Genomic DNA, 24996 nt, shown 5'->3' with positions numbered 1-24996 from the left:
ATAAGTGTAGTTAATTTATCACTTATCACTTTGTCACTTGATCAAGTACTCAAATCGGCGTTCGCTCAATTTGATCATTTATTCATATATCGAGGCTTACCAACATGTGTTAATTCATAAACCATTCATGGTATTATTTCATGCCAAATCATATCTGAATATAATACACATATACTATGAAACTTTATTTTCCACATGAGCTTAAACCATGACCAATAATGCACAAAATAAGCATCATTCATATTTCATCGTTTATGAGTTATAATCAAACATATGACCATTTATACACGAATCATTCATATATTTCCCAATTTTCCTCCTCCTCTCTCCATTCCACATCCTAATGTTATAACAATTAAACAACATTAACCATAATTTCAATATTCATAACATGTATATTCAAAGCTGTTTATCCGAGTCAGAGTCACTAAATTATTTTTATCCGGAGCTACAGATCCAAATTAAGATCCGTTAATTTTCCTGAAACTAGACTCACATATCTTCATACCATAAAATTTTCATAATTTTTGGTTCAGCCAAAAGTACAGTTTATTCTTTAAAGTTTCCCTGTTTCGCTGTCTGACAGTTCCGACCACTCTTCACTAAAATTAATTATCTCATTGTACAGAATTCGGATGATGTTTTAGCTTGTTTCTTCTAAAATAGACTCATTAAGGATTCTAACCATATAAACTATAACTCATAATCATTTTTTTTCAATTTTAATGATTTTCCAAAGTCAGAACAGGGAACCCGAATTCATTCTGACCTTGTCTCACAAAATCTATTATATCTCATGATTTACAATTCCATTGCTTACATCATTTCTTTTATAAGAAACTAGACTCAATAAGCTTTAGTTTCATATTTTATTCATCCTCTAATTCAATCTCTACAATTTTGGTGATTTTCAAAGTTACACTATGCCTGTCCAAAACTGCTTTAGTGCAAAATGTTGATTTATTTTCCCCAAATTTCACATTATACAATTCGGTCCTTTCTCAATTAACCCTCAATTAATCTAATTTTCTCAATTAGTACTTTACTAGACATTATAAGTTGTTACACAACTATTGAAATTCAGAATTTCCACATATAACTCTATCTTCAAACTCTTTTACTATTAGGTCCCAAACATTCACTTTCTATTCAATTCTTTCAATAAAATCAGCATATGAACAATTTAAAGCTCTAATTTCATGCTAAATCATCATATACTTCCAGCACATATTCATATCAACTTTCAACTTCTTTCATAAAATCAAAAACTAATGAATTTAATAAGTGGGCCTAGTTGTAAAAGTCATAAAATACAAAATTTCAAGAAATAGTCAAGAATTGAACTTACTTGTAATAAAATATGAAGAACCAGCTTAAGAAGCCCTTCCATGGTGTTTTAGCTGATGAGAATTCAGAAATAAGAAAATCTAGATAATTCCACTTGGGTCCTAACTTTATTAAGCAAATTTTGCAATTTTCCAATTTTGCCTTAATTCTCCTTACTTTCTTGCTGATTTCATGCCTCTGCCGTCCAGCCCAAATAGATCTTGGGTCTATTTGTCCTTTAAGCCTCTTCCTTTTATCATTTAAGCTATTTAATCATTTCCCAAAATTTTGCATTTGTTACAATTTAGTCCTTTTGTTCAATTAATTATCGAACTTTAAAATTTCTTACGAAACTTTAATACTAACTTTTAACACTCCATAAATATTTATAAAAATATTTATGGCTCAGTTAAATCCGAGGTCTTGATACCTCATTTCGATTAGTCACGGAAAATTGAGTACTTCACTTTCACTTTGCCATAGTATAACTATGGTCTTACGTATGATCACTTATCACTTGTCCCTGATCAGATAAGTGTAGCCACCTATCACTTTGTTTCTGATCAGATAAGTGTAGCCACTTATCACTTTGTTTCTTGATCAAATAAGTGTAGCCACTTATCACTTTGTTTCTTGATCAGATAAGTGTAGCCACTTATCACTTTGTTTCTTGATCAGATAAGTGTAGCCACTTATCACTTTGTCTCTTGATCAGATAAGTGTAGCTAAAGCTATTACTTATCACTTTGTCTCTTGATCAGATAAGTATAGCCGAAGCTATCACTTATCACTTTTCACTTGTCACTTGATCAGATAAGTGTAGCCGAAGCTATCACTTATCACTTTCCACTTTCCACTTGTCACTTGATCAGATAAGTGTAGCTGAAGCTATCACTTATCACTTTGTCACTTGATCAGAAGTACTCAAATCCGGCGTTCCGCTCAATTTGATCATTTATTCATATATCAGGCTTACCAACATGTGTTAATTCATAAACCATTCATGGTATTATTTCATGCCAAATCATATACTGAATATACCATACACATATACTATGAAACTTTATTTTCACACATGAGCTTAAACCATGACCAATAATGCACAAAAATAAGCATCATTCATATTTCATCGTTTATGAGTTATAATCAAACATATGACCATTTATACACGAATCATTCATATATTTCCCAATTTTCCTCCTCCTCCTCTCCATTCCACATCCTTAATGTGTATAACACACTTAAACAACATTAACCATAATTTCAATATTCACTAACATGTATATTCAAAGCTGTTTATCCGAGTCAGAGTCACTAAATTATTTTTATCCGGAGCTACAGAGCTCCAAATTAAGATCCGTTAATTTTCCCTGAAACTAGACTCACATATCTTCATACCATAAAATTTTCATAATTTTTGGTTCAGCCAAATAGTACAGTTTATTCTTTAAAGTTTCCCCTGTTTCGCTGTCTGACAGTTCCGACCACTCTTCACTAAAATTAATTATCTCATTGTACAGAATTCGGATGATGTTTTAGCTTGTTTCTTCTAAAAATAGACTCATTAAGGATTCTAACCATATAAACTATAACTCATAATCATTTTTTTTCAATTTTTAATGATTTTCCAAAGTCAGAACAGGGGAACCCGAATTCATTCTGACCTTGTCTCACAAAATCTATTATATCTCATGATTTACAATTCCATTGCTTACATCATTTCTTTTATAAGAAACTAGACTCAATAAGCTTTAGTTTCATATTTTATTCATCCTCTAATTCAATCTCTACAATTTTTGGTGATTTTTCAAAGTTACACTACTGCTGCTGTCCAAAACTGCTTTAGTGCAAAATGTTGATTTCCATTTTGCCCCAAATTTCACAGTTTATACAATTCGGTCCTTTCTCAATTAACCCCTCAATTAATCTAATTTTCTCAATTAGTACTTTACTAGACATTATAAGTTGTTACACAACTATTGAAATTCAGAATTTCCACATATAACTCTATCTTCAAACTCTTTTACTATTAGGTCCCAAACATTCACTTTCTATTCAATTCTTTCAATAAAATCAGCATATGAACAATTTAAAGCTCTAATTTCATGCTAAATCATCATATACTTCCAGCACATATTCATATCAACTTTCAACTTCTTTCATAAAATCAAAACTAATGAATTTAACAAGTGGGCCTAGTTGTAAAAGTCATAAAAATACAAAAATTTCAAGAAATAGTCAAGAATTGAACTTACTTGTAATAAAAATATGAAGAACCAGCTTGAAGAAGCCCTTCCATGGTGTTTTAGCTGATGAGAATTCAGAAAATGAAGAGAAATCTAGATAATTCCACTTGGGTCCTAACTTTATTAAGCAAATTTTGCAATTTTCCAATTTTGCCCTTAATTCTCCTTACTTTCTTGCTGATTTCATGCCTCTGCCGTCCAGCCCAAATAGATCTTGGGTCTATTTGTCTTTTAAGCCCTCTTCCTTTTATCATTTAAGCTATTTAATCATTTCCCAAAATTTTGCATTTGTTACAATTTAGTCCTTTTGTTCAATTAATTATCGAACTTTAAAATTTCTTAACGAAACTTTAATACTAACTTTTAACACTCCATAAATATTTATAAAAATATTTATGGCTCAGTTTGAAATCCCGAGGTCTTGATACCTCATTTCGATTCTAATTATTTTAATATTTATTTCTAGTGCACTATTCACTATTTCAAAAATTTTCCTAACTTCATATTTAACTTATACTTACTAAATTAATAATATTTTCTACCCATTTGTCGAATTTAGTGATCTCGAATCACCGTTCCGACACCTCTGAAAATTCAAGCCATTACATTTTTTTTTCGTCGGATTTGTGGTCCCGAAACCGCTGTTCCGACTAAGCCTAAAATCGGGCTATTACACAATAGGCTCGAAAATGGTTGAAATGTTGCCATGGAATTTAATATATATATATGTATACAAGCTGATGATGGTAGATGAAATAATATATGTGCACCTATAGTTGTCGATATGAATTGGTTTAAAGTTAGGTAGTGGATAAGCAACTTGAATTGATTTTTCTATTGTTATAGTATGTTTGAATGTGAATATGTTTAATAACTCACTAATGCATATGTTATAAATTTTATTTAAGTAATGGAAGCACCACTGAGCCCTATTGCTCACGTACAATTTGTTTATTCCATGAGCAAATTCAAGTATCCTTGAAGTCTTGGAAAAGTGAAGTTAGCATCCAGACCGTATCCAACGACTCAATATGATATGTATAGTTCTATTCTCTTGGTTAAAAGGCATGTACCTAGAAATTAGTTGTTCAAGTGTACATATGGCCATGTTAGGATATAATGTTGTAATTTTAATAAATGGTTAATGTTTATGCATATAAGAGTTGTTAATGGCATAGGATCCTTATGTTGAACATGTTGTATGTGTAAATGGTTGAACCGAGATCTTAAGACCAATAATGTTTATGCATATAATAACTATTTTATAATTTTTTAAAGTTGAGTGATCACTAAACAAAAGATAATAGTTTAGTGAGATTGAATGTAAGTGATCCCATTTTTAATAGACAACCCCTTCTCAACTTTATCGTGAAATGACGTTAAGGCCATGTTTCGCGTAGATTACTATGTTATTTTTTGTTTCCTTTTATTTTTCTTTTAAAATTTGTACACTAAAGTGTACTCTTGAAAATCTATCGAAATTCCGAGAAATTCAACGGGATAAAAATAGAAAATGATAAGTAAATAAAATCATGAAATTAAACTTGAAATACATAGAAGTGATAATTATTTGATGTACTAAAATATGACATGGAAAATACATGTATGTGAAACTTGCACGATAATTATGCATATTTAAGATTATGAACTACTTGGAATAAATATACATTGAACTTATAAAAAATTATGGTACATGAAATATTGTCATAATTTATATTTAAGATGAAACAACAAGAAAATGATATGTATCATGACATGTAAATATGAGACTATCTTTGATACGTTGATACAAGGAAAATTATGTGTATTAAGACGAGTAATAAATTTAAGCGAGACATTGCGAGAAAATAAGGTTGTCAATATTAAAGTACGCTAACCAATGTTGTTGCTTGAAGCTTAGGCAAGTGCCAAATTACTGTTGAATGGTAATATGTTTAATTATAAGGTGCATTGGAATGGTAAGTGCTTAGATGAAAATATAATTGAGCTTATGAAAGAGTGGAAATGTTTCAGTTATGCAATTTATTATGAAAATATTTGTTATGTGATACGCCCGTATGAACCCTGCACCTAATTTGGAAATAAAAAAAATTAAAATCTCTATATATATATTTAGGATTCTGCGAAAAATCCCCTATGATTCCGATTTAATCCCAGTAGGTTCCTAATAAATGTTTTGGGCTTCGAGAGCCCAATAGAGGGACGTTATGATTATTTTCAGAATATGAATAATAAATGATTCAGAATTATTAAAAATGTTTAGTAAACTTCGGTAATGCCTTGTGCCCTATTCCGACAACGGATACGGGTAGGGGGTGTTACACATACATCACCACATTTGAGATCGGGATCGTTGATGGATGTTGGATCAGCGATCACACTTAAGTACCTAATCTGCGCCCGGAAAACAAAATGTACGCTGAGTATAAACTCAGTAGTATTTCTATAATCCGAATAATTTAAAGACAATATATTGCAATATTTATATATTTAATGACACCATAACATAAGTCATTCAATTAAATAAATTTTCATAAACAGTTCAATCATAACATATTCAATTTTCACCACTTGTTATTTCAAATCCCATATTTACTATTCAAATAGCTTTCCACAATATAAATGCACAATTCATGTGCCTCATTTTCATTTCACATTCAATATTTTCCAATATCAATCATAGTATCATTTCATATAAATACCCCTATTAACAGGATTCGAACTCTGACGGATACATAGATCCAACCAAAACACACCAGTTTGGCACCCAGTGTCTAATCGGATAATTCGAAGTAATAAGTTGACACTTAGCATCTCATCAACTAAACCGAAGTAAATTGGCACCCAGTGCCTCATCGAATTAATCCGAAGTAATAGATTGACACCTAGTGTCTCATCGACTCGAGGTCGAAGAATCCCTGAACTCTTCCAATCCTATGACATGCCATCTATATCCGACTCAGCGCGATACAGTTAATAGGGTTCCAATTCACTTTTCAAATACAACCAATATTCATTTAAATTCAAATAATTAATATATTCAATATATATACCAATTCAATTCATTCAATTAACTTAAATTCAATTCAATGACAAAGTGTCAAATACTCACCTTAATACTTATCATATGCATTAAATAAAAAATACAACAATTGATAACTAAGTTTGGATTATAGAAATACAAACCAGAAATTTCGAGCTATTCCTCGTTGACTTTATCTTTTCTCTTCTTAGTTGAGGTTTCCGGCACAACGTTGGCTACGAAATTAAAACAATTAAAATTCATCTATACAATACAATTTAATTTCACATTAAATATTTAAATTTTTATTCAACATTTGCCTAAATTCCAATTTAGTCCCTAAACCGAGACTAACTTTATTTATTTACATTTAATTCTATATTTTCATTCAATTTCCACTTTAAACTAGATTTAACTCTCTAATTTCACTTAAATCCCTAAATTTTGAAAATTTTACAATTTAGTCCATATTACTCAAAATTTACAATTTATTCTACAATTCACTCATTTTTCATCTCTAACTTAAAATCCATCAATTTAGTCCCCAATACTCTAATTATTCAACATAGACAACATTTAAAAACTCAATAATTTCTAAAATTTTGACATAGGTCGGGTAGTATTTAATACCGAAATTCTAAAAACATAAAAATTACAAGAAAATGAACTAAATTAACTAACCAATTGAGCTTTGAACCATTGAAACCCTAATTCTCCTCCTTTCTCTTTTCTTTCCTTTTCTCTTCTGTTTCGTTTCTATTCTCCTTCTTTTCTCTTATTTAATTAATATAATATAATATAATATAATATAATATAATATAATATATTTACTTAACTTTTAATATTTTAATATATATTTTAATTTTAAAATTCATAATTTATTTGCACTTATGCCGCCTCAATTTATGCAATTGGCTTAATTGCTTATTTGGTCCTTTTAACTTTCTTTAATCTATAATTTAGCTTTCACTCTATATGCAATTTAGTTCTTTTACCTAATTACTCTTAATTCAAGCTAATTCACCTAACCAAAACCTAATTAACTACACAACTGACTTCGTAAATATTTTTTTTAATAAATATTTACAAATCCGTTTTATGAAAACGGAGACCTGAAAATACACTTTCCGATACTCGTGACTATATTGTCGTTACACATTGAGCAGTAACCCTTAACATTGTTAGGTCAAGAATTTTGATCCAACTCTAAATTCAATTGAAGTCAACCTTGACTCTCTCGAGTTAAATGTTGTTTGCAAGTATTACTTTTCACAAGTATTTAAGCATTGTTCAAACATAAGAATATCCTTTTGACTAATCCTACATACAATTTAGTGTTTATGTTAAACTTTATTTACGGCTAGCTAGAGTAAATTTCCCTATAAAAAAATATAAACACTTGAAGAAGATTGCTTACAAAAAAACATATGAAATAGAACAATTATGATTAACTAAGATTGTAGCTTGAATATGTTGGATGATGGTTGTAACACCCTTTACCCGAGACCGTTGCCGGAGTCGAGCATGAGGCATTACTTGACTTAACTTAAAAGTTCAGGGCATAAAAATTTACTTTCAAATTTAATTTCACCATTCACAATAAAGCAGTCCACCTGCGCAGCAGTCCACCTGCGCAGCAGTCACTAAATTAATTATAACTCAAGCTACGAAACTCGAAATTTAGATCCGTAAATTTTCTTTGAAACTAGACTCATATATCTATTCACCATAAAAATTTTCAGAATTTTTGGTTTAACCAATTAGTACAGTTTATTAGTTGAAATCTCCCCTGTTTCACTAATCGACTATCTTGACCCCTCGTCACTAAAATTCAATTATCTCATTGTAAAAACTTCATATGGTGCTTCCACTTATTTATACTTAAAATAGTCTCATTAAAGAATTTAAACATATAATTTATAACTTATAATTCCTTTTGTACAATTTTTAATGAATTTCTAAAGTCAGAATAGGGGACTTCAAAATCATTCTGAACCTGTCTCACTAAAATTCAAATATCTAAATGTATATAACTCTTTTGCTTACTCTATTGCTTTCATGTGAAAGTAGACTCATTCAGCTTTAATTTCATATCTCACTAAACTTCTAATTCTATTTCCACTATTTTTGGTGATTTTTCAAAGTTACATCAATGATGCTGTCCAAAAAACTGTTCCATTGAAATTTTTAAAAAAAATCAATATAACCCCTTTATAATTATCTAACCTTCCCTGCAAATTTCAAATCACAACCAATTTCAGTATTTCAACTACTTCACTTGAATACTAATGAAGTTCAACCAATCAACCATTTCAAACTAAAAACATGTATATTTCAATGTCTAACACAACCATCACATTCAAATTTACTTTGCATACTTAGTCATTCATTCTATTACTTTTTACTTCAATTCCCTATACATGCCATATAAATCCAAAAAGTTGTTTAATAAAATCTACCGGAGTAAATTTGGATAGTGTGATTCTTGATGTAGATCGATCCTCCGAATGTATAAATATGTCAATCTACAAGAAACAATAAACACACACAAGTAAGCTTATAGAAAGCTTAGTAAGTTCATAGGCACAAAACATAAATCTTACCAAACATTTATACACTTATACATTATACACCATTACTAAGTTTACCTGTCAACCACAATCTTTGGTGAGTTCCTTGGTATAAACTCACTACTACTTATTCTTTTACCATAATTTCTTTGGGCCCATTTGTCACTTACCATCCTTGATCAAAATTAAGGAACGGTTACAGAAAATTGAGTACTTCACTTTCACTTTGGCATAGTATAACTATGGTCTTACGTATGATCACTTATCACTTGTCGCTGATCAGATAAGTGTAGCTAGGCTACCACTTATCACTTTGTCACTTGATCAGATAAGTGTAGCTAAAGCTACCACTTATCACTTTGTCACTTGATCAGATAAGTGTAGCTAAAGCTACCACTTATCACTTTGTCACTTGTCACTGATCAGAAGTACTCAAATCCGGCGTTCCGCTCAATTTGATCAATTATTCAGTTTTCGCATTTTTATTTTATTCTCATTTCATCAATAAATATATATTTCATCATACAATATATAATTCATGAATTTAACATTTAATCATTAAATTTCAGCCATATGAACTTACCTGGGTCGATTTGCTGAATTTGTAAAAGTTCAGGAACTAATCAGCTACTTTTTTCTTTTCCTCGACTTGTTTCGGGTTCTCGATCTAAAATGCAAATTTATTCATTCATCAATATCTAATTCTATTCTAATTCATTTCACAGTTTCTGCCCTTAAATTTTCGAAATTACACTTTTACCCCAAACTTTACAATTTTTACAATTTGGTCCCTACTCAATTAATCCCTCAATTGATCTAAATTTTCTCAATCAACACCTTTTCCAACTATTTTAGACTACTAAATATCCTTTAGTATTCAAAACCGCAACACTAAACCTTAATTCCCAACTTTTTCACAATTAGGTCCCTAAAATCAATTTCTATCAAAATTACTTAATAAAATCATCATATAACAAAATTAAAGCTTTAATTACATGTTTATTCATCATAAAAATCCAGCACTCATCAATGGTAACTTTCAAAATCAGCCATGAAATCAAAAACTAATGAAATAATTAGTTGGACCTAATTGTAAAAGTATCAAAATCACAAAAATTAGAAGAAATAATCAAGAATTAAACTTACATGATTCAAATATATGAAAAACCAGCTTGTTTCAGACCTCCTATGGCGTTTTTGCTGATAAATTGTGAAGAAATCTCTAGATTTTTCACTTTTGTCTTTGTTTTATATATTTAATTTGTTAAGTTTCCAATTTTGCCCCTGTTTCTGCTGATTTTTCTTACCCAACCGTCCAGCCCATATGATTTGGGCCTAATTGCCTTTTAAATCCCTCCTTATTAGTACTTAAGCTATTTAATCACAATTTAACAAATTTTACACTATTTTCAATTTAGTCGTTTTTAGTTAATTAACTATCCAAACATTAAAATTTTCTAACGAAACTTTAATACCAACTCAATGACACTCTATAAATATTTCTAAAAATACTTATGGCTCGGTTTAAAATCTTCGAGGTCTCGATACCTCGTTTTCGATTTTAATTATTTTAATATTTATTCCTAGTACACTATTCACTATTTCAAAAATTTTCCTAACTTCACATTTAACTTATTCTCACTAAATTAATAATATTTTCTACTCATTTGTCAGATTTAGTGATCTCGAATTACCGTTCCGACACCACTAAAAATTCAGGCCATTACAATGATAGTTGTCAACCGTTTCAATCCAGTGTTGAGAGTTTAGGGATGTAGGTTAAGATTAAGTATTGTTGGGTTTAGAGTTAGTGTAGTTTGAAAAAGGGTTTGAGTTATGAATGTATTTATAGATCAAAGTTAATTTGTACAATATTTTGTTATAAGTTATTGAAAAAAGATCTCGACACTTATAAGTTCAAAGTCAAGATAATATATCATTACGTTTTAACGATGTGAATCAAATTCCTGAAATACCAATAATTAGTGTTAGAGTTAAAAAAAGGTCCACGTAGAACTTAACATGTGTGATTTCAAAAGTCATTAAAAACATATATTTAGAAATCATTCTGAAACATATTTATATTGAAAAGAAAAAACACAATAAACCTAAAACATTGGAATTGAAATATCATATCTTAGAAATCATATTAGTAAAAGAGAATTACGACTATTAAATATAAATGAAAAAATAAATATGAATAAAAAATATCGCAGCGAAACATCTACCATATTTCTATTCAATATTTTTATAAAATTACAACCGATTCAATTTTATTTAAGTAAATAAGATGAAATTTATAGAATATAGATAACGAGATTTAAACCTTCGCTATCTATTTGAAATGCTATTGCCTCCAATTCAAACAGGTAACTTTACGAAAATATCCCCAACATCCCTCGCCATTTCCACTGACAATAGCATTCCTTCCCCCCCAATAACTAGGGTTCCTTCAATCTTACCCTGCAATTTCACCATTTTCTAACTCCCTTCATTTTCCCTCCACAATTCTCTCTCACTCTCACCCCTCCAAAAATAATGGTGCAATTCGATTCGAATTCAAATTCCGCCACCACCATCCACCACTCTAAACCAGCGGACACCTTTCAGCTCATGCTATCAGAATCTATCCACCGGTTTTTCACCGAATACCGCAGCGGTTCAACCGATTTCTCCCATTTTACCTCCATTTTCTCTCGCTTGCTACAGAATCTACCCGATCCGCCACTCGAATTCGTTTGGTTTTACTCCGCAGTAACGTTCCACTCCTCCAATAAATTTAACTCCCCAAATCCAGTCTCCAGTTCCAAAGACCTTTTCCAGCTCCTGGCTTCCTGCTCCACTTCCTGCAACGCCGGTAAAAGAATATCCGTACTCGCTCCTGTAATTTACGACCTGTACCCTTTAGTTTTCGACCGAAAAGAGTTAAAAAGGGAAGTTGAGAGTTTGTTAGACGGGATTGTGAGTTACATTAGCATATGTTGCGGTATGGAAGACGACGGAAACGACGACTTGAGTTCGCGTTTTGGTGATTTATTGCGCGTTTGGATGGTAGATAGAGTCGGGATGGAAGGTGAAAAAAGAGATGACTTGAAGGTGTTTTTCCCACTTGTTAGTGAAGAATCTCGAAAAGTGATCAGAGGAGGATGCAAGGTTCGGTATTTGGCTGGTGTTGTCATGTGTCAGGCTTTTCTGCTGAGATTGTGCTTGAAATTTGGATATGGGATTCCGAAATTGGAGTTGGAAAACGATTTGCATGATTGCGCCGTTCAAATGATAACTGGGTTTCGGAGTTTTCACTTTCTGGGTATTTTCTCCTTCTCTCTAACCATTTTCTGTGGAAAAGTTTTATTTAAAAATTTGTATCGTTGAAGCTTTTCCTTCTTAATTGTTCTGAAATTGTTTAAACTTCATTTACTTCTATTAATGCTAAGTTTGATAGGGATGAATTGGCTTGTTTTTTCGTATAATTTGTCGACTCGCCGATTTTGACTTTTATATCAACTTGTATCGTTATCATGATATTACTTACTTTTTCTCTTTCCTTGTTTCTTTATAAAGTAAGTAACAAAGTCTCATTTAATTAAACCTTTGAATAATTAAGCAGGTAAATAACACTGACCCAAACATGGTGGATATATGCTCGTCTAATTAGCATAACAATTGGAAATAAAGGGTATTTCAAATTTCACATCACTTAAATAAGCTTTTTAACTTTTTTGTAAGCCATAGAGCTAGTAATAAGTGAGGGCTCACGTGCATAAAAAATTAGGCTCTAAAGCTAGTGTAGTGCAAATCAATCAATTTCCTCCTTGTTTGTCGAATTATCCCTAAAAGAACATTGCAATCAAGAATGGGTGTCAATCATTTTTTCCTGTTGTTTGTCGAATTATCCTTAAAGAACATTGTAATCAAGAATGGGTGTCATCCATTTTTTCCTGTTCCATCGTGGACAAACATTTGATTGACATGTTTATATAAAGCCACTACTGGGAATCTGATTTCTTCTTCTGGCAAGGCTTTTACTCGTAGCTTAGTGCCAGCAATGGCATGGTATTCCTTTTTGTGATAAGTTTCCTTGTTTATCCTTCGGTTTGCCGATGATGGTAGTTCTAATTCATTGTTGTTGTGTAACAGATATCTTTCTCAGGATGCTATTGGAACCGGTTTTACCTGTCACTTCTCCACTGGTCAGCTTCCTCCCAGCCCCTCTTTTTATTTATTTACTTTTTAATGAATCCATGCTTACTATTCAAAATTTAGCTTCCGACAGAGCTGTGGTTACTCAACAAGGCAGCTTCTTGGTCTCAAATCATAGAAATAGGCAATAATGTCCTTTTTGAATGAAGATAAAATAGTAGAAGATTAAACTATAGAAACTCCACTGGCAAAATGTTGAAATAAAACTGGAAAGATCTATAGCTATTTGTCATCACTCGAGGAACAACTTCTTGTCAGTATGATAATTATTTGGTCTGCTTTTGTCATTAATTACCATTCAAAATTTAGCTTCAGACAGAGCTGTGGTTACTCAACAAGGCAGCTTCTTGGTCTCAAATCATAATATTCTCCTTTTTGAATGAAGATAAAATAGTAGAAGATTAAACTATTGAAACTCCAATGGCAAAATGTTGAAATAAAACTGGAAAGATCTATAGCTATTTGTCATCACTCGAGGAACAACTTCTTGACAATATGATAGTTATTTGGTCTGCTTTTATCATTAATTACCATTGTGATCTTTACTTCTGGTTACTTTGCTAAATCCATGTTTTATACATGAGCTTCAATTTAATGGAACGAGATGCATATTTTATGTAAGAGGCTCAAGCCAAAAATATTTGCCTATTTTCATGACCACCGCCACTTGGTGACTGGCTGTGGATGCTGAGAACCAGCAAGACATTGACTTTGGCAATGTGACCACCAGTAGACATGCTGGTAAGCACCAGTGATGAACTGATAATCATTTGTGGGCATTAAATATATGTTGACATCATCACCCAGCATTATTTGTGCCTATGAGTGGTTCTTTAGAATAGCATTTTATTTAATACCGAAAATATATTGTTTTGAACATAATTTTCTTTAAAAAAGTTCCCTCAAGATTAGTTTTAATACCAAACAAAACCTTCCAAGCAACTTATCTTTCTCTGTGGCTTTAAATCCTTGGACATTTGAAATGTTCAAACTATCTATTTGCACCTTGAACTTTTCCAGTTACCTAGTATGCTTGAAGAATGTTTGATTGTGATAGCCCCTAATATACATTAGTAAATCTCCATCTTATTGTAGGGCCATGGAAATGAAGTTATTTTAAGAGAGACTTTGTATGATGCGGTTATAAAGATGGACCATGCATTCCTTGGTCCAGAGGGAGGAATTCTGCTACCTGGCAGACAAGTAAAAGATCTCGCATTGACATGGTCCTTTGTTGCTGACAATGCCATACGGTCAGTGAGGTATGATTATGAATGTGGAGATCGTGGCTCGATGCAATTGTTTTATATTAGAATATCCCATCCAGCAATTTTCACGAGCCATGATCTAATGCCACAGGGAGAATGGTAACCAGACCAAAGCTATCTCTTACATAAATGCTTTCTCCGAATCTTGGCTACTCTCTCAGTTGATCAAGTGGGTTACCAGTCAGAATGGGATGGTGGACAAAGCAACGAGCCTGAATGTTTCTACTCCTGTAGCTCTTATCAGTGAGTTGCTTGCTATCTCTATGCTCTTGTCATTTGTTCTCACTTGTCGGGACTTGAGCACTTGTTTCAATGGATGGTCCAGTTAAGAATGTCAACATGCTATGTGATGATATGAAGATATTTTGTTCTTACCATTGTCCAAAGTGGAGCATATGTAATCACTAGACCGGCAACCACTGCATTGGATGTGTCGCTCATGATTTGTAATTCTTCCCTCTTTCTGATACTATTTTTGGCTTTGGTTTCTTAAATGTCTGATTAAGTGGTCTCATTTTCAGAGTGGCTACTCATCGTTGAGGATCAAGGGGTGAGAATATTTGAATGTGACATCTCCAAGGTTTATGCCAAGGCTGTACTTTGCAAGTCGAGAGTTGAATATGAGATCCCAGTTGATAAGATAAGTAGCAAATATTCAGCTGAGAATCTTGCTTGCATGGTTCATGAGAGGAAAGAAGACAAAACAGCTGATAATGATCTAGAGATGATTGATTCAATGGCTACGATTCCCTTGTCTGCTCCTTGCTCGATGAAATCAATAGCAGCAGCTGATGGTGTAAGAAAACGCAAAGAAGGGAGCAACATCAAAGAGGAAATACCTGTTAAGTTTATCAAGTATCACTTATGTGAAAACTTGGTAACGGATAAGCTTTTGTCTCTGGCTAATGATGATGGTTTGAGTTGTGGGAATGACGTTAACAGTCCGATTTTGGATGAATATATGAGAGAGATGGAACAATAATTTTTTTCTAGGCCAGCAACTTCATCACAGTTTATGTTGACTGCTGGCTCATCAATTTCAACTGAAGGGTGGATGGGAACACTATGCAACTGCATTTGACTAATGCATAACATATTTTGAAGTAGGTAGCATGCGGATGGTCATAGAGAAGTGCCTTGTGGCCTACCTTTCAATTTGCGGACATAGTTTACTATTTCAGGCTAATCACACACATGATGTTTGTGTTAGTTTTATGTATATTGGAAGGCTTTTGTGGCTGAAGAAGTCAGTATTTTACCATTGGATGATGGCATCTCATTTCAGTATTGGCTCCCTAACTTATCATTTGAATTCTTCATATTATTGGCACTGTAGAAGAATTATCTGAGTTCTTTGTAGTATGATCTATACATAGTAATCATGTAGTAATTAAAGTTAACTGCCAATATATATATAAATATATATTTCCTCTTATATTAGTATTACACAACTAGATAAAGCATGGAATGCAAGCTGTTGAGTTTTGAATTTTGAGTGCTGGGTTCGGCCACTGGAAACAGGATGCAAGTCCCTTGTTTTGGGGCCTTTGGGCTGGGCCTGCCAATAGCCTACTAATCTTAAGACTAATTGGTAATAGCCATGAACTGAAAAACCATATAGCTCGGTAAGACTAGGCTTTTAGCTTATGACCTCTAAAACCAAATCTCACCGACGCTGGATTATTCACAAATTTGGTAGGGTAGGGCATGGGGGGCCATAAAAGAAGACTTATTTTAATTCATCACGTGTAATTCATTGTAGGTCCCAACCCAAAAACGTTCTCCATCCATGAAAATATATGTATTCTACAAAAACAAGGCCCAATTCCTTCTAATATTTTTTTGAAAGTTATGAACTAAATTATTGAGAAAAATCGATCTATGCACATTATTGTCTAGTGTAAAAACAGTACATGAAGAAAAAGAAGAAGAAGAAGTAAAAGCAGTACATGAAACATCTCACTCAATTTCATCGTGTTTCAATCGCGTGTAACGTAATGCAAGAAAAAAAAAAATCTATATGTCTTGAGAAGTTAACACGTGGCTTACCACCCCGTGATGCGATCTGTTCTTAACGGTGAGGGCGCTAGAACTTTAAACCATAAAAAGAAAAAGGAAAAAAAGTAACAATTATCACCTAACTCTTTTTCATTAGGAAGGTGCCACGTAGTATGAAAACTCTTTCACTTTTTTGTAAACTTTTGCTCTGGTCAACATCCTTATACTGCTTACAATGTCATTCCACTTATCATTTGGCCGACAAAATCTCATGGCTAATTTGTTATTATTTACTTTTTGATAATTTTACCTAAGAGAGAAATATTACGTATTCAACTAACAAAATTTTATTAATTATATATAATTTTTAAATATTATCTTACTTAAAATTAACCATTTTAGTTTCATAAACTATATTCAATGTTATTAAATTATTAGTAAATTTATTTTTATTACTAAACTTAAAAAAATTAAATGATGTATGGCCTTCCTTGTTTGCACTTTTGCCCCAACCGAAAGTTTCATTTCCTTTTTTCATTTACAATTTATTTTTTTTATGAAATGACATTGAATGTCACGAATTTATGAACCAAAATCCAAACAGCTCTCTTTTCCAATCTTTGACACTAACTATCAGATCAATTTAGATCGAATGTATATTCTTTTACTTAACGATAGGTACTCATTTACCACACTGGTCGTTGAATCATCATTTGGAACTCACTAGTCGAACATTTAAAAAAAAATTAACAATCTAGTGAGTTAAATAATTTTTTAAAAATAATTTAGTGACTATTTTGTAACTTTTTAAATTTAAATGATTGAAATATAAACTTAGTGTCTTTGGGTATAATTTACCATTTAAATTACTATAAATAAATAGATAGTTTCTTTCACTTTACATTTCAAAAACAAAGAAAGTAAAAGGCACTACTATTTGCATTTTGCAACAAAACAAATTAAAAGAAAAGAAAAATAACTTGCAGATTTCATTTCGATTAAAATAATAAAAATTGCGAATTTGGAAGTTCTATTTAAATTAAATGGTACACTTTTAACACACTTAGATATGAATTTTAACTTTTAATCCGTAAATTTAAATTTATATCAATGTTAGGTGGAAAATATCTAAATTCAGATTTTTAAAATTATTTAACTCAAAGAAAAATCTAATAAGCTTCGAATTTGAAGCATTTCGATGAAATTACTGAAACACCCTTGAACAAACATTTGCTTTATTTTTTAAAGCTTAATTAAAACTACAATACCCATGCCTTGAAGCAAAACCAAATTGGAGAAACCACACAACAAAGCATGAAACTGAAAGGCCACGAAAATTAGAAACCCAACAACATTAATCGTATCAAAGAAAAACACTGTCCAATATTTTGGAATAATTTTGTAATAAGATATAATTTGAGTATGCTTTGTAAAATTAAACAAACGAGGTTGTTGGGTTAAAAAGATAAAAGGACACTAGAACTTACATGTATCTGCTTTGCCGTTTTTTTAGTCAAAGATTCGAGATTAAGTTCTATCATCAACCAACAATATTATGGCTGAAATACACCCTTCACCTAATTTGATTTTCTCATACAACCTGCTCTCGTTTTTTACAAATTTTATATATTACGAGAAAGTTAACGTGTGGAATTTGTTTTTAAAATACGGATATATAATATTATTCTGTTGTAAAAATTAATTTGGGAAAAAGATGATCAGTAAATATTTAGTACGATTAAAGACGAAAACAAATAAAAACTGGATCAACTTGTGATCAAGAAGTTGTTTTCCTAAAAAAGCCTCGCTCCTAAGATGGTAAATGGTCACCATATTAAAAACGTAGATCATTTCCTTCATTAATTTTTAGCTCTTGTAAATTTAGCATACGGACTGATTCAATCCAAATGTACAGGTTAAAAACACACATGATTTCATTAAGTTATATTCATTGACATTAAAGGGCTATAATTTTATAATAACCTGCATGAAGCAGACTTACACACGTCAAATAAAAAAATATTGCTAATTTTATTTGAGTTATATTTAAAAATGGGTTGAATTTAATAGCAGCTTTCGAGATCCGAGCTCATAAATTATTTTCCTTACCAGGAATATGTTTATAGGTGAGGTCAAATAAAAAATAGCTCAATTTTGAACTTTTAACATAAAAAAAAATTAGAATAATTAATGTGATGGTCATTCTTTTATTTTTATATTGGTGCTAAGTAAAATGGTAATAAAGTTTAACACTAACTATTACATGGCTTGGAAGAGAAGAAGAAAATGTCATACTCTTGGTGACAATGTTCTTTAGCTCACTCATTACTTCAATAGCAAAATAAATACAAATATCTTTAGCAAATTTAAATGCGATGGCGATTTTGTATCTGCATGACAGACAAAGGACATTAGCTGCAATTTAGTTATGGCCCCATTGTTTTTAGGCCTCCTTCAAATGATAATAATAATAATTCCTGTTTTTTCTCCTGGAAATATATATGAATATACATTTAAATTTTATTAAAATTATTATTTAAATTAAATTAATCTCGCAGCTCAATTAAATATCAACTCAATAATTTCTTTTTTTAGAAAATAACAAATAATAATATAAATACATTTTATTGATCACGCTCGGGACACGAAATATACACGAACTGTCATAAATCCCTATGGTAAAGGAGTTATTTGAGAAAGAGAAAGGGGGTAATGTTGTAACTTTAAAGAAACTGTCGGTCTCTTAACTGGGGTTAAGTAAACTCGAGTCCCAGGTTAAGGCCCCTGGTACGGGACCCTTGTGAAGCGTCGGTGACTCGGTCCGGGTTAAAACTTTCAGTTTAAAAGATAATGAATTTTTAAAATATTTATATAAAAAAGATTTCGAATATTTTTTAATTTAATTTAATAAAGAAGAAAATCTAAATTCTAAAAGGAGGGACAGAGTGGAAGATTTGGTATATAAGGCATGGAAGCCAACTCTTAAAATACGTCTTCATTTCGAGGGAGAAAGAGGGGGGGAAATGGCAGATTCTAGCGATTCGGTTTCCATTGATATGGAATCGATCTCTCTTGGCGGCAAGGTAACCTGCATTTTCCATTTATCTTCTTGTTTGGTTACCGGGAAAATGCGAGAATCGAGGAGGAAAAGAAATGGGAAAAAAATGCTTTCCTTGTTAAAGCTATACAATGCACCTATCTGTCTTATGCTTAGATAGGCTGGATTTTTTTTTTTTTTGTTGTTTATTTCTAATACAGCTTAAAGCATATATTGAAATTATTCTTTCATTCTTCTTCTTGTAACAGTCTAGTTTTTTTACGTTTATGTTATAATTAGTTTTGAATGATAACATAATTTGTTCTTCATGGTCCATTCAATTAATGACTTCTGAGCTTTAGTTATTTCTCATTTTCATTCAATGATTTTGAAACTTATAGTACATGTTTCTTTATTTATTTTTACTTATTTGCTTTGTGTGCTGGGAAAGAAAAAATAATCTTAGACTGGTAATTTTCATTAGTGTTATGTCAATGGCTTGTAAATTTTGGAGTTTGGATGATGCAGAATATGCCTAAATGTGCAAAACAGTTAGGTCTCTTTAAAAAGTTCTGTTGCACATGCTAACTCTCTCTAGCTAGAATATACTTAGCTTGGGCTATGCTTGGAATACTTCTCCTTTCAAAGTAAATGAAACCCAAGTTGGTTAGACTCTTATTGCCTGGCAAGATCATATGTTATAGGTTCTCCGCATTGATTGTTTGTTGAAAGTCTCTCTCAGGCTGTTCCGTAGATGGTAATTTGATTTGATTACTTTGGTTGCTTTCCAGAAGGTTTGTTAAATGAATAACAATTCATTGTAAAATCTATATGCAGGAGTACCTAGTAAAAACTCACCATGGTACAGTTTTAGTTGCTGTGTTTGGAGACCAAGATAAGCCGGCTCTTATTACCTATCCCGATTTAGCTCTAAATCGTAAGTAATGCAAGAAACTTCATTGTACTGCTTTGTTTCCTTATCCCTGTGTCTCGCCTATGAAAATTGATATTTTGTGTGTATATGTTTGCCAACAGTTTTGGGTAAAAAGGGTTGCTCTTTTTTTTTTTTTTTAATTATGAATTTTCTCCCTAAACATAGACATTATTTAAAAGTGAGATGTTTTGTGTTTTCATCATAACACACGAGACTTTGAGGCTTGAATAAAGTTTTCAATGTCAATATAATATGCTTGAAGTTCATAACATCATAATTTGTTGGATTTCCAGGATGAGCAAAACCATTTATCCAATGATTCTTCACGTTTCTTACCTAAACCTTTGATCGTGTGAGATTTTGCAGATATATCCTGTTTTCAAGGCTTGTTCTTTTGTCCAGAAGCTAGTTCGTTACTCCTCCACAACTTTTGCATATATCATATTAGTCCTCCAGGGCATGAGGTCAGTTCTATTCATGTTTTAATCATGTATTTGCTGTTCTAATCAATTTCTTTTGGTGGTTGTATCTCATAATTCACACCTTTCTTATCCGGGACTTTGTTCAAGAAATATTGCAGTTCGGAGCTCCACCAATCTGTCCCGATGGTTTTATGCCTTCCGTTGATGACTTGGCAGATCAAATTGTTGAGGTTCTCAACTTTTTTGGGTAATTATATAGTTTCATGGTTACTTTATTTTCTCTCTTTCTAAGCGTCAGCTGGTTAGAATTTTACTTTACTGTAATCTCTTCTGCTCCATTGTTTGTTATGTTGGGGGGTAATTATTGCAGTAGTTGTCTGAAAATGATGTAAATTGATGCACCTACTACCCACTTATAGGTTCTTAAGCTGTCGTTTTCATCAATACGTTATTATCATTAAAACATTTACATGGAAAAGAATGAAGGCAAGCAAGCTTTATTCAATTATTTAACTCTTTTTTTTCTTCTCTTTACTCCAGGCTTGGTGCTGTAATGTGTATGGGGGTTACAGCTGGAGCATATATTCTTACCCTATTTGCTGTAAGTCAAGTAGCTAGGCATATGCAAAATTTTTCCTTTTTTCCCTTTCCCCATTTTCCAGATAAATAACTAAATATTCTGTTGTATTCTTGGAAATGATTATTCTGCATTCTCTTAATAGATGAAATACCGGCAACGTGTCCTTGGGTTAATACTTATTTCGCCCCTATGCAGAGCACCCTCATGGACAGAGTGGTTGTTAAATAAGGTTCCTCTTCCGGGCTTTTTTGTTTTTTTCTCTTTTGGGGGGTTAAATAGTTAAGTGCTTAGATGGATTGTCATATTATTTCAGGTGATGTCAAATTTACTATATTTCTATGGCATGTGTGGAGTGGTGAAGGAGTTGTTGCTTAAGCGGTACTTTAGTAAGGTAGTTTTCAGCTCCAAAAATATATGCCGTTTTGCTTTGTTCTAGAATCAGACTAGTTGAGTGATGAGGTTCTGAATGACTATGGCAGGAAGTTCGTGGTAATGTTCAAGTACCAGAATCAGATATAGTTCAGGCATGCAGAAGAGTTAGTTCTTGAACTCCTCGTGTTTGTCTCTTATTTACTTTTCGATTGACAATGAAGTAAGGTTATTTTGCTCATGGCATTTTTCTGACTGATGGGAATTTTTTTCGTTTTCCACAGTTGCTAGACGAAAGGCAGAGTATAAATATTTGGCAATTCCTAGAAGCAATGAACGGGTAAGGCTGTCCCCATCATAAATAGTAGAACCATGTTCCTTTTTGAAAGTGCTCTTCAAACGGGTTTCACATGGCTTGTTTGATCATCTTTTCTCCTTTACCAGGGGAAATGGAAAGAAATTTTTTCGATTTATAAATGTCGTTACCACTTTTGGTCCAGCATGAAACATTCATTCACTGTCTTTCAGGAGACCTGACCTTAGCGAAGGGTTAAGGAAACTGCATTGCCGTTCATTAATATTTGTTGGCGAAAACTCTCCTTTCCATTCCGAGGCTCTTCACATGACATCGAAACTAGATAGAAGATATAGTGCCTTAGTGGAGGTACGCAAAACATTTATTGCCTAGCCATGTTAGAATATCTTACATTTATATAGCTTGCAAAAACATATATGGTAATAGGGGTGAGTGTTTTATTGAATCGGAGTGAAAAAAATTTAAATTAATTAAGTTGAGAGTTCCATTTTATCGTCTTAAATTGATTTGGAAATTTTTCGAATTTGAGTCAAGTGAAATGACAATTCGAATTGAGTGAAATTGTTCGATTTAAATATATGTCAAATTATAATCTTATTATAATATAATTAATTTCATGTTAGAGCATATAGCTTGAAACTTGAATGGTTATCTTATTTGGGTCCTAATATTATTATTTTAGAATTTCTTTTAAAATTTTTAACTTTTTATAGATTCTTTAGATTTTTTAAAATTTTTAATTTTTATATATATATATATTTTAAAAATATAAATTTTGAAATTTTAGAAATATTTAAACTTTAAAATTATTTTGAATTTTTTTAAATTTTGTTAAGAGGCCAATTTGTTTATTTTAAAATTTACAAGTAGCAAAGGAGTATTTATTCTAGTTATTCGATTTACAAAACAACTCAAAGGCGAATTACTTATTTGAATTGAATTGAAAAAAATCGAATAATTGGATTTGTTTAATTTGAAATTTGAAAAGGAATTTAACTTTTTAAATCAAAATTGAGCTAGCACAACCTGACAACCTGGAAAATGGTGGAACCTGCAGGTACAGGCATGTGGGTCAATGGTGACGGAGGAGCAACCCCATGCCATGTTGATACCAATAGAGTACTTTCTTACGGGATACGGTTTATACAGAGCGACCCTAAGTGTTAGTCCTAGAAGCCCATTGAGTCCATCTTGCATCTCTCCGGAGCTTCTTTCACCGGAAAGCATGGGGTTGAAGTTGAAACCGATTAAAACCCGGATTTCTTTGGAAGTTTGAGAGGAAGATGAAACGGGAAAAAAAGGGGCAAATCAACAACATTTTGTAATCTATATAAGGTGATTTTGTAACATGTTTTGACATGTTGGTGAAGGGAAAGAGAAAGGCATTAGGGTTGTAGATAAAGAAGCAATAGAGACAGGGAAAAAAAGAAGAGATATTGTCAATTCTTTTATTTATAATCATAAGATGCTTAGCTAAGGTGAAGTCATGTAAATCATTGAATAATTATTTACTAGAGAAACCGCCAATAATATAATGATAAACAAAGGGTGCGTAGTGAATTTAAGCTTTCCATTTTCTATTTGTAATATTTAGCATTTGAGCTTATGATGATGACATCCCCATTTTTATTAAATTAGATAGCTGAAATAAGTGCCGAGGACACAGATCTATTTTGGACTATTGGTTCGTCAAAATTAGTTTATTGCCATTGATTAAGTATTTTTAAAATTACCCTACCATTGTAATTTAAGCTTCATAGTAAGGTTGAAAAATTTGATATTGACTTTGAAGTGTGGTCTAAGTCAACTAATTTAAACACTCAATTTGACGTGGAAAAAAATAATTCATAATGACCTTAAATTAAACTTTAAAAAAAATCATCAAGTAACCACAGAAAAAAAAAGAAAAAGAAAACCTATCTGATATCCACAATCAAATCATACCTGAAACGATGTAAGGAAATTAGTTTTAATTTCTCCTACTATATATATAGATCATGTCACTAAACCAAGGATGAGACGACCGGATATTCATCGAATGGAAGCCCAAAACTTTAATGGTTTGCCTTGTCTCCCCTTTCTGTGGCTGGCTGACCTTTTGTCGGCAGCCGTCTGCCTCCTCCGCTCCTGCTGGTCTGTAACTTAGGATGTTTTGGTGCAAGTTCTGACTTGGGTTTCTACTTGAGAGTTACGATGAATATTCGCATTTAAGGGGAGCTTGATTCAAACTAATAACTGGTGTGCTCTTTTGAACAAGCAACCATCCATTACGTGCTGTCATACTAGAAATTGTGGCTTGTTAATAAAATTTCGCTCCTCTGGTGGTTTTAAATTTTAAATTTTAAAAATTTTAAAGGATTACATTAAATTTTAAAATTTTAAAAATTTTAAATTACCTAAAAAAAAAAAACATTTTAGGGCGGCCACATCCGCCCCTGCCAATTTCGTCACTAACTGGTTACGCTAACTCAGCGAGATACTTTCATATATATATATATATACAGGCACATACGTAAATCTTACAGTTCCCAATTTCCCTCTAACAATCCCTCCGAAATATTCAATGGTCAACTCTTTCCAGCATCTTTGAACAACAACATTAGGAAAAAACCCTTTCTAGCATCAAATATCAAACTATCAGGCTAATATATATAAATATATCTATAGCAACTTGGTACTTTAATTTTCATGATCAAATCCATCATCAG

At 31.9% G+C, this 24996-nt stretch overlaps 2 protein-coding genes across 2 annotated transcripts; both read left to right on the top strand.

The window, feature by feature from the left end:
* Positions 1–11483: 11483 nt before the first annotated feature.
* Positions 11484–16067, top strand: LOC105770309 (uncharacterized). The gene is made up of 5 exons (XM_012591452.2): positions 11484–12471; positions 13302–13354; positions 14460–14626; positions 14724–14875; positions 15154–16067. The coding sequence occupies exons 1-5, from the start codon at positions 11703–11705 to the stop codon at positions 15612–15614; spliced, it is 1602 nt and encodes a 533-aa protein (XP_012446906.1). The 5' UTR covers positions 11484–11702; the 3' UTR covers positions 15615–16067.
* A 3481-nt stretch (positions 16068–19548) lies between these two features.
* LOC105770481 (protein NDL2) lies at positions 19549–23848 on the top strand. Its single transcript, XM_012591695.2, has 11 exons — positions 19549–19713; positions 20505–20604; positions 20968–21065; positions 21182–21270; positions 21564–21624; positions 21746–21832; positions 21917–21994; positions 22083–22139; positions 22257–22312; positions 22501–22636; positions 23346–23848. The coding sequence occupies exons 1-11, from the start codon at positions 19654–19656 to the stop codon at positions 23562–23564; spliced, it is 1041 nt and encodes a 346-aa protein (XP_012447149.1). The 5' UTR covers positions 19549–19653; the 3' UTR covers positions 23565–23848.
* The last annotated feature ends 1148 nt before the right edge of the window (positions 23849–24996 follow it).

This window comes from Gossypium raimondii, chromosome 5 (genome assembly GCF_025698545.1).
Source record: "Gossypium raimondii isolate GPD5lz chromosome 5, ASM2569854v1, whole genome shotgun sequence".
Taxonomy (NCBI): domain Eukaryota; kingdom Viridiplantae; phylum Streptophyta; class Magnoliopsida; order Malvales; family Malvaceae; genus Gossypium; species Gossypium raimondii.
This window is presented reverse-complemented; position numbering and strand designations above follow the sequence as displayed.

Coding starts and splice junctions, on each gene's coding strand:
- LOC105770481 (XM_012591695.2), top strand. CDS start 19,654: ATGGCAGATTCTAGCGATTCGGTTTCCATTGATATGGAATCGATCTCT. Junction 19,714..20,504: donor CGATCTCTCTTGGCGGCAAG/GTAACCTGCATT, acceptor ATCTATATGCAG/GAGTACCTAGTAAAAACTCA. Junction 21,271..21,563: donor GAGGTTCTCAACTTTTTTGG/GTAATTATATAG, acceptor TCTTTACTCCAG/GCTTGGTGCTGTAATGTGTA.
- LOC105770309 (XM_012591452.2), top strand. CDS start 11,703: ATGGTGCAATTCGATTCGAATTCAAATTCCGCCACCACCATCCACCAC. Junction 12,472..13,301: donor TCGGAGTTTTCACTTTCTGG/GTATTTTCTCCT, acceptor GTTGTGTAACAG/ATATCTTTCTCAGGATGCTA. Junction 14,876..15,153: donor TACTCCTGTAGCTCTTATCA/GTGAGTTGCTTG, acceptor TCTCATTTTCAG/AGTGGCTACTCATCGTTGAG.